At 41.0% G+C, this 18,396-nt stretch overlaps 1 protein-coding gene across 1 annotated transcript; it reads right to left on the bottom strand.

Annotated features, from left to right (window-relative positions):
* Window positions 1-981: 981 nt before the first annotated feature.
* Window positions 982-17,584, bottom strand: CBLL2 (Cbl proto-oncogene like 2). Its single transcript, XM_068532583.1, is given in 5 exon segments — window positions 982-1,643; window positions 1,646-2,099; window positions 2,102-2,301; window positions 2,304-2,382; window positions 17,483-17,584. Coding segments are annotated over 5 exon segments (1,497 nt in total).
* Window positions 17,585-18,396: the final 812 nt, after the last annotated feature.

The raw sequence follows: 18,396 nt of genomic DNA, 5'->3' as shown, positions 1-18,396 counted from the left end.
AGTTAGAGTCTGTCATACAGAGTGAAGTAAGTCAGAAAGAGGAAAACAAACACAGTATGCTAACACATATATATGGAATCTAAGGGAAAAAAAAAAGGTCATGAAGAACCTAGTGGCAAGATGGGAATATAGACACAGACCTGCTAGAGAATCGACTTGAGGACATGGGGAGGGGGAGGGGTAAGATGTGACAGGGTGAGAGAGTGACATGGACATATATACACTACGAACTGTAAAACAGATAGCTAGTGGGAAGCAGCCGCATAGCACAGGGAGATCAGCTCGGTGCTTTGTGACCACCTAGAGGGGTGGGATAGGGAGGGTGGGAGGGAGGGAGACGTAAGACGGAAGAGATATGGGGACATATGTATATGTATAACTGATTCACTTTGTTATAAAGCAGAAACTAACACACCATTGTAAAGCAATTATACTCCAATAAAGATGTTAAAAAAAAAAACAGTATGTCAAATCATTACACTGTACACCTTAAATTTATACAGTGCTATATGTCAATTATATCTCAATAAAACTGGAAGGAAAAAAACTGTGTGACTGTGCTTAAATTCAAATAAAAATAGTATTTTTACAACCATACTGAAATTTAATCCTTTTACACAGGTTAAAGAAATATGTCACAGAAAAAACCTAAACAAAAACAAAACTTTTGCAAGGGGAACAATGCAAATTTATTTCAGGAACTCAAATTATAAAAGGTCAACTCTGAGTCAATTTACCACACTAAAGGAACAAAGTTGCTAAAATACAGATATGCTCCACTGAGCCATTTATCCACTCTGTAGTATAAAACTTGAAATAAATCCTAAAGCCAAGGTTTAAAATCATTTTAAGAGTCAAGATCCTAAGTGTTTTACTATCTCTGTAAGAGGTGCTTTTCCTTCCCAAAACACAGTTTAATTGAAAAGTTGGCTACATTTAAGGTTTTTTTCCTCATCAGCTCTTCAGTTCAAAACACTACTGTCAATGTGAATATGGTCTATATCTTGTCTGATCTGAGCAATGAGATCCAGAAAGTGGGGTTGGGGAAGGTGGACCTTGCGCTGGTGAAAGAGGTGAAAGTCCTTTCGACAGAGGTCACATACCAGGATTTGTTCCATACCGTTGTATAAACGGAGGGCTCAGAGTTTCTTGTTCTTCAGTGAACTGGGGTAGAGAGTTAGGATTCTGATGGTCAGAAGGGAATTCACTTACAGGTGGACCACCATTATGAGATACAGGAAATCCTGGCGGAGAAGGATTCATATAAGGTGGCACCAGGGCAATAATACATCCAGGGGAAGAAGTTACTGGTGATGGACCAGAAGTCATGAGTGGAGGTGGCACTTGACTACAGACCAGCTGAGGAGCACCTGAATCCGGGAGAGAATATGACACTGGATGGCTTACTGGTGGTGGAGTAGATGGGGGTAGTGCATGTTCCTCTGGAGGCATAATATAAGGGGGCAATACCACTGGTTGACTTTGATATTCAGGATGATGGTGAGCCGGTGCTGGGGCAGGAGGTGATAGTTCTTTGGCATCAGAAGTTGAGTCAGCCTGAATAGGGGTGATTATTAAATTGCTGTATTCTCTTGTTGAAATACTAACGATTTCCTGATGGAGCAAAGGAGGTGGGGTGGCAATAATTCTGCTGGAGGAGCATAAAGATCCTCGCGTGGCTGGATACTGCGCTTGTGTGATACACGCTGCACAGGAGATGGGGACAAAATACTGGGCAACTCTGGGGGAATATGGCTCATATGGTCCTGGTCTAGCAGCATTTCAGGGATTTCAGTTGTTGGTGAAGCAATACGAGGGTGAACTTTTTTAAGCGGAGCACACTTAAGTTTTTTAGCTGTCTTATGGCGGTAGCTGATATGAGCTTCTAACTCTCTCTGAGACAAATAAGTTTTCCTGCACTCTTGGCCAGCGCTACACATGAAGACAGAACCTCGTGTATGCTCCTCAATTCGCAGCACAGGAATACTACAGCCTGGTCATATCTTATCTCCTTTTCTTTCATATAAATTAGCACAGTCATAGCAAAAAGCATACTTGAACAGAATTATACGCCCATAGATTTTAATAGGCAAATCACACATTTGTCACAGAAATGAACTGGTAAATCAAACTTTTCACCTATGATGTTTATCTTAAAGTCCTCCCAAATGCATTCAGGAAATGTTTTCTTTCTTCCCAATAGCTCACCCCCTTTACAATCATACCACCCTCCTCCATTACGTTCAAATTCTTTCTCACCAGCAGGCGACCCACTCATAGTCCTAGGAATATGAGACACAGACTGCTTTTATTCACCTGCTTAGAAATGAGCTTTAAAGGAATTCGTCTTCGACCCTCAAGGCCACCGGACAATCCAGAACTCTGAGCGCGTGGTGGCCCACAGTCAGCGTCAGCGGGATTCGTGTTCGGCTATTCAGCTAGGAAGGCACCTGGGCGCGGAAATCAGAGTCCGCATGCGCGGCACGAGCTTCCCCGAGCTTCGCCGAGCCCAGGAGGCGAGAGTTAGATCAGATTAGATCAGATCCCAACCCCCTCTCTGTAGCTTTGACTTCCGAGGGGTTTCTTCTCCTTTTCCCTACCCGATCTCACTACTTGGGTGAGGGAGTCAGATATAGTTTGGACAAGGGGGAAAGAGCTTCACTGTTGAGGTTGCTAAGGCTGCTCTTCATGTGCCATGAAAGTGGCCTTTAACTGTGGAAAAAGAGACTGATGGGAATGGGGAAAGGGGAATGGGGAAGCAGCAGCCAAAAGAATACGTTCCCAGCTTATTAGAGCGCTGCCTTCTGGGGCAGCTTTATTTTTATCCCACTGCATTTTTGTAACCTGCCTTAAATTGCTCATGGTGTGTGTGTGTGTACATATATGTATGTAGTCAGGCATACACACACCTCTAAAATCACCTTTGGAGGAAGGGAGCACTGTATGTATCTTATCAAGGAAAAATCATGTAAAAAGTAGTGAACATGGTAATTTGACAGTGCTAGACATTTGCTGTTCATGCTTAAAGAATGATTATGGGTATTTAAGCCAAATTTCCCCAGGTCTCACCTTCCCGCAAGTAGAAACTGGACCACAAAAATAGCAACAAACGGTATTTACTTGGCTCCACCCCACCCATAATTGTGGCTCCTCTGCACCTTAGGTGAGGGGGGGGGGGTCTCTCCTGAATGTGTAGACCTTCACCCTTTTGGCTATGTTGACTGTCAAGTCTCCCCAAAAAACACTAAACAAAAAACATTGATCAATCGAAGTTTTTTAGACTTAGTGCAACATAGGAGAATATTACCTTAACAGAGTCTAAATGGTGTCTCAGAAGAGGGATGGCAGGATAGGATATTAGGGGCTGGGCTGGGTGATTTTAGGGCAGGTCTTGCAAAGAGAATTGCGCAGATTTTATAACATGACACCTAAAGATTGGCAGGCACAGGGAATTGAGAATATTGACATGAGTATTAATGGGCAATATGTTATTCTTGTTAAGTAAACTCTTTTGGCTGGCTCACAATTTTATCTTTCAGGAAAAAGTACTTCCTGGAACAAGTAGGTAAGTTTGCTTATTCCCAGAAGTTCTTAACATAACAGAAAACTATCCCCAGTCCAATTATCATTTTACATGGTGACAGGGAATTAGGTTGGCTTCCTTTTCCCTGGCTTGTTGGGGTGTTGCTTCTTGGCTACACCAATGGTGAAAACACAACAATGCCCAGATACCCACCAAAGGTACCAGTGCTCACTAATGCCCAAAGTCACTGCTGCGCCAGCAAGGGAACAAGGAAACATTGAAGGTGCTGTGTAGTCTAAGAAGATAAATGGACTTCCTTGCCCTCCTTTCTTTCACTCTATTACATGGGCTACAAAGCACTTCAGATTAACACTTGCCAATGTGTTAAAGAGATTTTCCTGAAATTGCTCTGTTAGTTTTTACTTGCTCTTAATGATTACTCCCCTAGTAAGGACTGAGGCAGTGCTAGCTCATGGTAGCTGGTTTAAATTTGAATATACAATGCCACTCACCTCTGACACTCTCCCCTAGTTCTGGAAACGTTTCAGTATTCCAGCAATGCTATCTTCTCTTAGGATTCATTCACTCCCAGGAGGCAACTTCATTCCTCATGCAAATAAATTTCTTATGGGCCCATCTCCTGGAGTCTCCTAACCTGCCTAAACTCTAAAGACAACACGCTTTATTCTCTCAAACCAAGCCTCCTATTACATGTTGATTTAAATTTTAGGTAATTTGAAATTTTGTTGGCTTTTTAAAAAAGCAGTACATTTTAATAAGTCAAAGTGGTTCTTATTTACTAAGCCATGGATGTTCTGCCCCTATTGTAAGCAATAAACCAAAATTCTAAGTAAAACCTAAAATTTAGAGCATGAAGGCATATGCAAATGTTCCTGTTTTACAATTACAATGACTTGTTTGCAGGCTCTTTAAGAAGGTTGTATGGCGAGGTGTGGGTTAGTGGTATGCATATAATTCAAAAACAATGAATATAAAGGGGAAAAAGCCTGTCAAATAAAATATCCCAAACTTATTTTCTCTTCTTCCCTGGAACTAGTGTTCTTCTGTCTGAACTGTGACATTCTCATATGACAGAATGCTGTCCTTACACATAACCCCGGGTGAAAAAAAGCCAGCTCTCTTTCCTAGTTGGCTAAGTTTACTTTTGTTGCTCATTAGGTCAACTTCAAAGTGGTGAACCAAAGCAGCTCCTGGGTGCAGGCTGTCTAGAAGTTAACAGGACTCAAAAGCGCAGCTCAGAATTTATCTCTAAAATAATTTGAAGTTGACCTCATGAGCAACAACCCTCAGAAGTGCGTTCCGACAGCTCTGCTAGGAGTATTTGCTTGTTTATAGCTGAGAAGCCTGACCTGAAAGCCCTTAATAAATATTTTTTGGTGAAATTGTTGATAAGATAAAGGGTATTGACCCTCCATTTATCCACATCAGATTTGAGAAGCTAACTTTGCCACACTAGAAAAGCTGCCTTTACAAACTGATCCTTAGTTTAGTGCCTTTAAACAAAAAGTTAAATGGGCTTCCATTCAGCCACCTCCTTCAGGGCACAGAGACTCTGTCCTTCAATCTCACTGCTCTTAAAAGTTGCTAGACTTAAATTCGATTGACAAAAGAGAGATTCGGTGTCTGTCTGCCTGTAACAATGATTGGATATAAAAAGGTTTGAGTTTGGAGATTTAAGAGAAATTGGACCTGTTGAAATTGCTTGGATTCATGGAGGCCTGTTAGAATTCGGCTGCCTCAAAAAAAAATCTAAGTGAGGGTGACGATGAAGAATTATGGACTGCACAATGAAGAAGTATCAACGTGCACAATTAATGCTAGTAAACAGGTTGAGACATCTCCGCTTAAGCCACATGCCATCTGGCCCAGAAGCAGTCATTCTACCAGAATGACACCAAAGGTCGGCAGGAGCAGGAGCCTTAAGTCCCGCTGCCAGGCTCCTGGATTTTATTTCTCACTTAAGGGAATCTGATCTGTCATTCCCCTGGCTCCTGCGGGCTTTAAATTCACATAATCAACATATCACTGCCAGAGACTTAGTAAGAGCTGAGGCAGTTTAAAGGTGAGTGGAGAATAATCATGTTCCCAAGCCAGATGCCTTCAGTTCTGCAAACAAATAAAAAGTCCATCTCAGGTTCCAAAAAGTAAGGCAAACTGCCCTGTGTGAAAAAGACTTCAGCTCTCCTCCCACGTGTGCCGGTAGCTATATTTTACATCCTGGGAGGGCCAGCCATTTGCAAAAGTTTAGAGCAGTGTTTCTCAAAATGTGGTCCACAGACCCCTAGGGATTCCCAAGGCCCTTTCTGAGGGTCCTGGAGGTCAAAACTATTTCCATAATAATACTAAGATGTTATTTGCTTTTCCACCATTTGACATTTGTCATGAAAAGCAATGGGGGATAAAACTGCTGGCTTCTTAGCACGAAGCAAGGCAGTGGTATCAAACGATCCTAGTAGTCACTGTATTTTTTACTGCCACACAGTAAAGAGAAAATGCTAGTTTCATTTAAGAATGTACGTGATGAAGCTCTAAAAAATATTAATTTTATTAAATCTCAACCCTTGAGTACACATCTTTTTCATATTTTGTGTGACAAAACGGAAAGAAAGTACACCGAAGTACTTTGGGGGCATACCAAAGTACAGTGGCTATCTCAAGGAAAAGCATTTATGCCATCATCTGACTTGGAAGGTAAACTATCTGCTTTTTTGTGTGGAACATTATTTTCATTTGAAAGAACAACTGACAAACCATGACTATTCAAACTTGGGTATGTGGCAGACATTTTCTCAAAACTGAACAGAGTTAGCCTGTCACTTCAAGAAAAACAACTGACAGTATTTGTTGCCAATTATAAAATTCAAGCTTTTGAATGAAAATTAAAATTTTGAAAATCTTGTATCTGCCACGATCCTGGCAGCTTCCCAGTACTAAAGACTTATCTGATGAGATCAGTGGTAATTAATAATGAATGTAATTTTTTGAAACTGTATAATGAAATGTGTCAACACTTGGGAGTTCTGCATAACTCAGTGAACCAATATTTTCCAAATGACCAATGGTTGATGTTACAAAATCATACATGATTAAAAGACCCATTTAAAATCAAGACAGAAGTAGATGCTAGTGTTAACAGTGTATGAAAACTTCATTGCTGTTTCAGATTCCATATTGCAACTAACCTTTAAGAAACTACCATTTGTAGGGACTTCCCTGGTGGCACAGTAGTTAAGAATCTGCCTGCCAATGCAGGGGACACGGGTTCGAGCCCTGGTCCGGGAAGATCCCACATGCTGTGGAGCAACTAAGCCCGTGCGCCACAACTACTGAGCCTGCGCTCTAGAGCCCGCGAACCACAACTACTGAAGCCCGCACACCTAGAGCCCGTGCTCCGCAACGAGAGAAGCCACTGCAATGAGAAGCCCGCGAATAAATTTATTAAAAAAAAAAAAAAAAAAAAGAAACTACCATTTGTTGAGTTTGGCTTCATTTCAAAGAATATTCACAATTATCTGAAAGGCTATTCTAATACCCCTCCCTTTTCCAACAATACATCTGTATGAACCTAGATTTTCTTCCTTAATTTCACCAGAACCAAAATCACACAAATTGAACTCAGAAGCAGGTGTAAGAATACAGCTGCCTTCTATTAACCTAGATCTTAAAGAGATTTGTAAAAATTTAAAACAATGCCACTCTTCTCACTGACTTTTTTTTCTTTTGGAAAATATATTTTTCATAAGAATGTGTAATTTATATTAGTGTGTAATGGCTTATTATTTTTAAATGAAATAATAAATATTTTAAGTTTCTCGATATTCCACATAAACAAAGGCTCTTTGAGGTCCTCAATAATATTTAAGAGGGGAAGGGAGTCCTGAGAGTAAAATGTTTAAGAACTGCTCCTCTAGGTGATCTTTAATGCTCTTTCACCTTTCCTCTGAGAGACACTGCCTTCCCCACATTCACTCCCCCAAACTCAGTCCCATCCAAATCAAATTGCCCAGAAGGTCCCAGAACTTCCTCACCTTCAAAATTAGCTGATGGTGACAAGGAGAAGGGAAAGAAAGGTCGGGATCACTTAAACACCAAGCATCGTGCCATGCACCTAATACACTGTATCTCGTCTAATCCTCACAGCAGCCCTGCGAGATAATGATAGTGATGACGTGACCAAATAACGGGGCAGCAGGACACAAGGGGAGCCGCTCTTATTGCTAGGGTCAGCAAAACCACGTGCTCACTAAGAATTATCTATAGACCAAATAAATAAAAACATCTTACAAATACCACACTACTTATTTTCAAATACACGTGGGTGTTGCTATACCCAAAATTCCATTGTAAAGCATCATCAAACGCACAAAAGCTTTGATCATTGTTTTTTAAAAAATTTCAGTCAATGAATCAGGACGTAAATGTGGGAGATAAAAATTTTTTTGACAATGAGAAGGGAACAAAGTGACCCTCGCCTTTGAAAAATATTGAGAATCACTGCATTGTAGCACTGTTAACTACACTGAATCCACAGCAAAAGCACAACCTTCAGGACAACGCTAAGCTGTTTAGAGTGATATCCTTACCACCAAAAGCCCACTTTTGCCATCAAAGTATTTAAAACTCTAGACAGGGAAGTCAATACACACATGTGAAAGGCCAGCTAACAGCCTGGTACCGTACAGGGTTGGATGAGGGAAACGGACATGAAGTGCTATACGAATTCTGGGGACGTAGAGAACTTCTGGCCAAGATGCTCTTGGATGAACTAAGACTAGATCTGCATCCTTAAAGATAGAATTTAAATGGGCATAGAAGACAGGGACTAGGGAACCACATGGACAAAGACAGATGCGGAAAGCAGATTGTTCAAGGGCAATATGCTTGACTCAATCGAGGGCTCACATACGGAAGAGATGGGAGATACAGTTGGGAAAGGGAGTTTAGGACTAAATGTTGAAGGGTCTGGATGGAATAATGAGGAGTATAAACTTATCCCTCTAGGCAATTCAAAATCATCAAATAAAGATATAAAAGAAAGGGAACAGAGCATAGTGTAGATTGGCAAACTGGGACAGGAATCAGACAGTCCTATGAGGAAGCAATTCACAGTTCAGGACTGAGGTTGTTCAGGTCTGAGTGGGAAATAGAGACCAAAGGAAACGAGCATGTGGGAGACGCCGAAAGGCCAGAGTTTGGCGACTAACTTAATGGGACTAACTGGCAATGGAGAGGAGGGAGAGGGAAATGACTCCAACTTTTCAAGCCCAAAAGACTATCACATGATCCAATTAGGAAGGAACCATTTGGCATGGACCACATCTGCTTCGTCAACATCCTCATAAGTTTGGCCCTGGTCCACCAGAGGGTCTGAGGCCTATGTTTAGTGACGTGGAGGAATTCTGTCTTGGTCTGAAAAGGTAATCAGAACAGTATCCTGACCTCACTACTGATCAATTCTTCAACCGTTTGGGAGATACCCGCCCCTCCCCACCCCATGACAGTTAAGACTTGAATTTTAAGGCTGCCGCTACCCACTCACTACCCCAGCCCACGTCCAGGCTGCTCCCCTCACTGAGCAATTCTGCTGGATTTTCCCTGGGTTTTTGGATCAGCAATACCTTTGGACTTGGCTTTGTTTTTTGAGGATGCTACCTCGGATTGGGGGCCTTGATTTTGTACTGACATCTGGGCTTTCTGATCCATGACTCAACTGTACTCCACAGCTGCGGGCAAGAGGCACCTGCCTTGACTTTCTCTGTTGCTCCCCCAGACCCTGTTTAACTCTATCTTTTCCCCACCGATTGGAGAGCAAGGTCAACTGGGCTTTTTGCACAGCAGGAGGTCCAGTTCTGAAAAGTGCTTGGCAATAGTGAAAAGGAAAGGGATCGTAGAAATACCAAGAAGGAGAAAGACAAGAAAAAGCTAAAGATGAACACTTTCAGTCTGGAGAAGGGGAAGGAGGGTGGCCTGATGATGAGCTAATTGTCTTCGGGTACAGAAAGGGCTCTGTTGGAGAAAGGAAGCCTGGCTGCCCTCCCATCCAGCCAAGGGCAGACCAAGGGCTTAGTTACAGCACCGGGGATTTACAGAAGATACAAACATTTCTTGGACAAATACGGAAATGGGTTTCAGAGGGGTTTTGTGTAATTACCTTCGCAGGAGATGGCTAAGAATAGCATAGCTCCTCTGGCAGCCGGAAGGTGAAGAGGTGTTATGTGGCCAAGCAGAAGGTGAACTTGGGGCTTTTCTTGCCGCATAACTCTCCCTCTTCTTTTACTGCAGGAATAGAAATTTCTGCACTCTGTCAGGCACCCTTGGAAGAGCTCTGAACCCTTCTCCAGAGCAAAAGCACTTGGCCAATGCCTGATATTTTTAGAATAAAATCAGCAAGTAAAGCTGTTGCCCCAGTGGTCACCAGAGCACTGTAGTGGTGATAATTCCAAAAGCCATACAGGCAATTTCTGACTAAATGATATCAAAGGCAGACTAAAAATTGTTTCTTTAACTGAAGGGTTGCATGACTGGCTTTTAATTAGAATGGATTAATATAGTGTTCCCATTTATAAAAACCAAAATTGAAAGGAAGGAAATGCAATGAGGTAATTAAAGTAAGGAAAATATCCTCCAGATCCTCTCCCACCCAAATATTATGCTTAAAAAGACAGAGGGCTTCCCTGGTGGCGCAGTGGTTGAGAATCTGCCTGCCAATGCAGGGGACACGGGTTCGAGCCCTGGTCTGGGAAGATCCCACATGCCGTGGAGCAGCTGGGCCCGTGAGCCACAACAACTGAGCCTGAGCGTCTGGAGCCTCTGCTCCGCAACAAGAGAGGCTGCGATAGTGAGAGGCCCGCGCACCGCGACGAAGAGTGGCCCCCACTCGCCGCAACTGGAGAAAGCCCTCACAGAAACGAAGACCCAACACAGCCAAAAATAAAAATAATAAATAAATAATAAATAAAAAAATTTAAAAAATTTAAAAAGACAGAAAATTAAATAAAACTTTGTTATTCTTTATATACCTCGATAATCTCTGTATCTGATATCTCAAGGGTATTACATAGTTGTATAAATTCCTAGTGTGCATATGTTTGTGTGTATATATACATATGGGTATGTTTATTCATATGTGTATACATATTTTTGTACCTATATAATCATATAAATACATGCACAAATTGTTTTTTGTTTACAATAGTATATGACAATGTATATAGGTACCACTTTTTTTCTATTTCCAGAAGGGCATTAACACAGGGCTTCTCAGATAAATTACCATTTCCCTCTTGACTGGCTTATTTGGCAAAATCAAGAAGTTTGTGTGCTAGTGCACAAGATGACCTACCTGATTCTCCACTGAAAAAATATGAAATGTTTCATTGAGTCTTCATTCTAAGAAGCAATGGTAAGTAGCTGGTAAGCTTTCTATTCCTTGTCACGGCAACATCCTTTGACCTATGTAACTGTAGGAAGGTGTTAAAGGGGGAAAAAAAGACAGGAAGAAGGCTGTATGTGTTTCACCATTTATTGAATGAAAGGTTTTACCTTTTTATGTACGTAGCACCATGCCTACATATCAACTCCAAACCCATCAATTTACCAAGTCCCGTCAGAACAATTCTGTCTCCTCAAGAGCTCTCATATCTATCCCTACGTCTCCATCCCATGCCACCAGCATGTCATATCTCCCTTCGATTACTGCAGTGGCCTCTTAACTGGTCCCCCAGGCTTCAGTCTTACCCCTCTCCGAGTGTTCTCCACACCATCACCAGCTTACTCTTCATTACTCAGAAATCTATTTGTGCCAATGATTTGATTTAAATTGTTCAGTGGCTCCCAGATGCCTACAGGATCAAGTCCAGACTCAGCAGCCTAGTCCTTCAAGGCCTTTCTCCATCTGGCCTCTGCCAAACTATCTTGCCTAACGCTAACCCCTCCTCAGCCACTCTTCAAGCTCCAGCTCTGATAAGCCATTTCCAGTCCCTCCCAACAGGTTTTTTCTCCCTCATCTTGTTTTCCAGCAGCCTGGCCTTTCTGCCTGGAACTCTCTGCTCTCTGCTTGCTCCCCTGGCTGTCTCCAATGGATGCTACAAAACTCGGGTCCAGCTTCATCTCTTCCAAGAGACCCCACACCCAGTCTCGTCTCTTACGTACATTCCTATGACAACTGCAGGATTGCCCAAGAGTGCCAGCAAAGCAAGAGTTCAAAAAACAAGCAGAGAAAAGATTTTTGAAAACATCTGATATTCATTATTTCCCTCAAAAAGCATCAAAGTAGTTATCATGGGGAAAAAAATCAGAACTTACATGGACTTCCTTGTATTTATTTTACTGTTATTTTAAAAACTTTATAGTGAAATATACATATATAAAAGTGTACAAATTGTTAATGTAAATAGCTTCCAGATCAAGAAACCTAATATTACCAGTAGCTCAAAAGCCCCCTTGTGGGACCTTCCAGTCACTAACACTCAAAGGGCAACCATTCCCCCTGACTTCTAATAGCATAGATTAGTTTTGCATACTTTTGTTTCATATAAACAGAATCATAAAATTCAGCTTCTTTCATTCAATATCATGCTTGTGATAAACATATGTATGTAGCTGTAGTTTCTTCATTGTTATTGTAGACTAATATTCAAGTATTTACTTACTCTACTGTTGATGGGCATCTGGGTAGTTTCCAGTTTTGAACTATTACAAATATTAGTGCTTCTGTGAACATCTTCTACAATGTCTTCTGGTTAACATATACGTGCACTTCTGTTGGGTAAACATTAGGTTGAACAATATGAAATTGCCAATATTCAACCATTTTCGACCTACTAAGATGGCAACTTATTACTACCTAGAAGTGGAATTGCTGGGTCATCGGTTACACGCATATTTACATTTAGAAAACACTGGCCTAATAGTTTTCTACAGTGGCCATACCAATTTATAATCTCATCAGTATTATATGAGAGTTCTGTTTGTCTAAATCCATTTTTATTTTAGCCATTCTGCAGGGAGGGGTATACAAATGAGTCACATTATGGTTTCAATGATTAGTGAAGTTTAAGCACTTTTTCATATATTTGTTGGCAATTCAGATATCCTCTTTTGTGTACAAGTTCAAGTCATATGCCCAATTTCCTATTGAGTTGTCTGCCTTATTAATTTATTATTATTTAGATTTCACAGCTGAGGACATTGTAATTCTTTCATTGCTTAGCTCTAGAAATGTTTTTATCCAGTCCTATGCCCAAAGAACCCTGCGTTCAACTCTGTTCTATGATATACTACACTGCTGAAATTGTTATTTACATATCTACTTTTCCTTATGAATTGTTAAGTAATTTTTAAATCACTAAATAATTAGGAGTTAGAGCTCTTATTCATCATTGTATTCCCAGCCCTAGAATAATATCTAGCAAGTGGTTCAATAAATATTTGTTCAGTTAACTGATATGCATTTAACATAGTATTCTTCCTAAATTTGTATTAAGTATCTTTATACTCCTTTGTCTAAAGCTTATTCCAACAAGGCAAACCGTGTGAAGCAGAGCACTCTGCCCTTTCTCCACTACTTGACAAAAGAACACTACTGCTGTATGCCTGAAACACAACACTGTAAATCAACTATACTCCAATAAAAATTTTTTTTAATAAAATTTTTAAAAAGTTTCTAGCACTGAAGAAAAGAATACTAGTTGCAAAAGTACAAAACAATGATCAGAGCATAGCAATAGAACTTTTCTGTTTCAATTAATGACTAAAAATAATAAGCAATAAAAATCTCATATAATTGAAAAGAAAAAAACAAGATCTTAATAGCTTAAAGGGCAAAAGGCATTGATGTGCAGGTAATTTACATCAAGAGAAGTAAAAACCAAAAAGCTAATTACTAAAATTAAACAACCAGTCACACTTTTATATATTTAATAGATGCAAAGTATTAGTAAAGTTGAAATTAATAACACCTAGAACTTACCAGGTTTTACTAAATGTGGCACCTTCTTATACTGTTCTTCATTATGCTTGTTATTACAGTTTTTGGCTTACACATCTACTTCCTCCAGTATACCATAACTTTCTTATGGATAGGACCCTTTCCTGCTCCAGTTCTGTTGTAAAATGAAGTATGTACCCTCATATATACAACCGTGCTAAAAAGCAATTTGTCACTATATTTCAAAAGCTTAAACGTGCTCCCTTTGGTCAAGTAAATTCACTCTCAAGTATTTATTCTAAAGGAAACAATCAAGAGGAAAGGAAAAAACTCTACACATTAAGATATTTATCTCTGGGGCTTCCCTGGTGGCGCAGTGGTTGAGAATCTGCCTGCCAATGCAGGGGACTCGGGTTCGAGACCTGGTCTGGGAGGATCCCACATGCCGCGGAGCAACTGGGCCCGTGAGCCACGACTACTGAGCCTGCGCGTCTGGAGCCTGTGCTCCGCAACAAGAGAGGCCGTGATAGTGAGAGGCCCGCGCACCGCGATGAAGAGTGGCCCCCGCTTGCCACAACTAGAGAAAGCCCTCGCACAGAAACGAAGACCCAACGCAGCCATAAATAAAACAAACAAACAAACAAACAAAAGATATTTATCTCTGTATTATTTACAATAGTTACAAATGAAATCAATAATAAACTTCTAACAGTAAAGAAATGGTTGAATAAAATGTCACTGAAACTCTAAAGAATATTATTATGCTGCCATTAAAATGGAAGATTATTAAATACCATGGATGCATGCCAATACTATTAAATGAAAAAAAATCATGCAAAATCATATAATGCTCTAAGATTATACCATATAATCGTGCATGGATCCAGGGAGCAACATGGAAAATGACAAATGAAAAAGAAATACTTGGAAAGTTTAAGGTTCCGGACTATAGAAGAGTTTCTTTTTTAAATGTTGTTACTGTGCATTCGTTCATTACCTCCCCAGCTACTCTCCTAGACACAGCCACTATGATCTCTCACCCGGATGAGTGCCACAGCCTCTAACTGGTCTTCCTACCTCTTCCCTTGTTCACCCCCAGTCTAGTCTCAACACAGCCAGAACCATCCTGGAAATCAGCAGGCAGATCTTGTCACTTTCCCGCTCAAAAGTCTCCAACGGCTTCCCATCTCACACAGAGTGAAAACAAGAATCCTTACAATGGTCTACATGACCATCAACTATCGGAATGCCACTTTGCATTCTGACATGACCTTGTCCCGCACTCTTCCTTGCCTCACTAGCCTCCTTGCTCTTCCTCAACATCCTAGGGACACTCCTACCTGAATACTGGAAAGTTTTATTTTATGCAGAAGCCAATCCTAGTTTTTTTTTCGTTATCTTAATAAAACAAGCATGCATGAGCATTTGGTATTTTCCATTTCTCCTAAAGCCATATAACTTAGTCTTGGACAATTCAGTTGAAAGGAATGTATCTCTGTGTCCCTTCCAGAGCTGCCTGTGAATGCGTCTAGGAGAATGCTAGGGTGGATTTGTCATGAATGCTCCGGAAGAAATTTTTACTTATCAACAGGGGCCAAAAAAGATGAGGAGGGGAGGGAAAAGAACACTGGTAACTGTGGTTAGATCTAGGGAGGTGTAAGCTAGGTGAGCGGACGGACTCTAAAGTAAAGGGCCCTAACTTCAACAGGCTTATATGAAAGACGCGCAAAACTATTTCAGGCAAAGCTGTAAAGTCTCTGAGACTAAGAAGAGAGGACAAAGCTTAGTAAATTGGAGAAACAAAAAGAAGACCAGTGTAACTAGGAAAAAATGCAATGGAGACATGGCAATGGAAAAGTGGAGAGCCAGGTTATGCAGGGCCTTTAGGTCAGGGTAAGTTGTTGGGATTTATTGTAACTGCAATGGAAAGATCACTGAAGGGTTTTAAAACACTGGAATGACAATTCTGTTATTATAATATTGCTTGTGAACTCTGGGGTTAAAGTCACCAAAGTCCTGGATTAATCAAAATCCAGTATGACAGCTAGCACTCTGCCTCATGTATTGTAGGCAGATCTTAAATGACAGTCGAATTTTCTTCTTATTCTATAACAAATATTACTTCGTACATATCACCAACATACCTAGGTGAGGGAGTACCTTCATTATTACTCGTGTTTGTAGTTTTAACATGCTGAATGCTTTAAGATGGTTTTTATTCAATGCTTACAATAAAATTGAGGCACTCAGCTTTCAGTTCCTAAAGAACCATTTATGCTTAAAAAGGCTTTTGATTGATTTCCTCCCAACAAGCTATGTGCACTAACTCAAACTCAATCTGCGCCGGAGCCTGCTGTGTGTGTGCAAATGAGAGTTGAAATGTGAATCTCCAAGGACTGTGCTTGGCCCTTGTTGATAAGTAAAAATCTCCTCTGGAGCTTTCGTAACAAATCCACCCTAGCATTCTCCTAGACACATTCCCAGGCAACTCTGGAAGGTGGACAGAGATACATTCCTTTCACCTCAAACGAAGTCTCCAAAGACTGAGTTATATGGCTTTAGGAGAAATGGAAAATACCAAATGCTCATGCATGCTTGTTTTATTAAAATAACTAAGAAAAAATAGGATTGGCTTCTGCGTAAAATGAAACCTCCAAATATTCAGCAGTTTAAGGGAAGCTTTAGACTCTTTAGTTACAGATATTGCTGGGTGAAGGCAATAATTCAGTAGAACTGTATCTATAGCAGCATTTCTTTCAAAATAAATTTTTGGTGCATTTTCCCTTTAGAAAACAAAACATAGACTTCCAGTTACTCAGATATGGATCTACTTTCCCTCTCACAAAAAGGATACTAAAAATATAAAAAAGGCCACATGGGCAAAAATAATAGACCCTCTATTAGAAGCAAGCTGAAGTGCCCTGCAGACTACCAGAAGGCCTCAGGCCTTGGAAGCTGTAGGTAACAGTGAATGTCAGTATGCATGATGGGGTTATGAACAAGGTGATTGCTTGGAAGTCTTTAACTTTCACAGGCTCTCAGCTACCCACAGGCAGAGTCACAAAGGTTTTCTCTGGAGAAAGTGACCTGGAGACAATCTGGTTTCAGAAGACCGAACACAGAGGGCACAGGCAATCACAGGGCTGAACACAGGTAAACTGAGGGGGAGTCTACCAACTAAACTGGGACATCCCAGCCCAGAAATCTAGGACTTGGGGTCCCCACAGCTATATGTTTGCCTAAGGGACCACATGGATAAAAATGGATTCAAATCTGGCCCTGTTGCTTGCTAGCTAAATAATCATGGGCAAGTTATTCATCTCTCCAAGCCTTTGTTCCGTTACCTATAAGTGGGGATAACAATAGGTGTCTGAGTTATCCTAATGATTAAATTAGATAATATACATAAAACATCTAGTGGATGTCGGGCAGATGGTCCATGCTCACTAAATGGTAGCTAGCATTATCAGTGAAGAGCAGCTTCTGGAGAGCTTTCTGAAGGACTCAAGACGGAACTATCATCAGGTACAAACACCTGTAAACTGACTCCTTCACATTTTTCTAACAGATGACTACAGAACACAGCCTGAAATCTTCAGTAACTCACAGGTCAAAAGCAGGTTTGGAACGTTGTTCCAATTGCCCAGTAGAGCATTAGAGAATGGGCTTTGAAATCAGACAAAAATGACTTTATTCCTGGCTCCTCCAATTACTAATGTGGTCTTGGCAAGTCACACAAGTATTGCACAGCTGTGAAGTGGAAACAGTAACAAGTATCTGCAAGGTTATTGTGAGGACTGGCTATAAGGCATGCAAGACCCTAGTTGAGTGCCTACGACACGGTAGGTGTCAAGAAATGTTCGCTGTTTTCATCATGATCATTTTTTTAGGCAAAAAAACAATCATTTATAAATGCCCGAACAATCTTGGAATAAATTTTCTCTGGGTTATTTTCTTCATTCGTCAAATGTCACTGGGGTTGGAGAGTCACGTGACCGTTACCAGCGTACAGATTCCACTGACTTCTCTTCTAAATCAGTTTGGAAATTGATGGAGTTCAGTTCTAAATGGTAAACGATACTGCTCTTTTTGCTCAGGACATATGCAGACATTTCAGCCTAACTGGCAGCATAAGTGATACCTAATATTTTAGGTAGCTTTTACATTGGGGATTTTAACTTAATCACTTAGTGCTTCTTCCTCTGTAAAGTGGCATCTCAAGCCAGAATTAATTCGAACAGTACTTTTGTGGCTTGCACATGGACACTCATCTTTGTTTCTTGGACTCTGAGCCTCGATTTTTCTTTTAAGTGGAGAAAGCATAAAACATGAATATAGGGCTTCCCTGGTGGCGCAGTGGTCAAGAATCCGCCTGCCAAGGCAGGGGACACGGGTTCAAGCCCTGGTCCGGGAAGATCCCACATGCCGCGGAGCAACTAAGCCCGTGCGCCACAACTACTGAGCCTGTGCTCTAGAGCCCACGTGCCACAACTACTGAAGCCTGTGCGCCTAGAGCCCGTGCTCCACAACAAGAGAAGCCACCGCAATAAGAAGCCCGCGCACCGCAACGAAGAGTAGCCCCCACTCACCACAACTAGAGAAAGCCCGCACACAGCAACAAAGACCCAACGCAGCCTAAAATAAATAAATTAAAAAAAAACGTGAATATAAAGAATAGCATTTCTCAGCTCTAATCAATGGAGAAGTAAAAATAATTTTCTTCTTTTTTAAAGGTCTTTTTTTTTTTTTTTTTTTTTGGCTGCCCCGCATGGCTTGTGGGATCTTAGTTCCCCGACCAGGGATTGAACCCAGGCCCTCAGCAGTGAGAGTGCAGAGTCCTAACCACTGGACTGCCAGGGAATTCCCATAATTTTCATATAAATCCTCTAAAAATCCTAGAAGACATAGCACATGTCATTTCATA

Source organism: Eschrichtius robustus, chromosome X (genome assembly GCF_028021215.1).
Source record: "Eschrichtius robustus isolate mEscRob2 chromosome X, mEscRob2.pri, whole genome shotgun sequence".
NCBI lineage: Eukaryota > Metazoa > Chordata > Mammalia > Artiodactyla > Eschrichtiidae > Eschrichtius > Eschrichtius robustus.
This window is presented reverse-complemented; position numbering and strand designations above follow the sequence as displayed.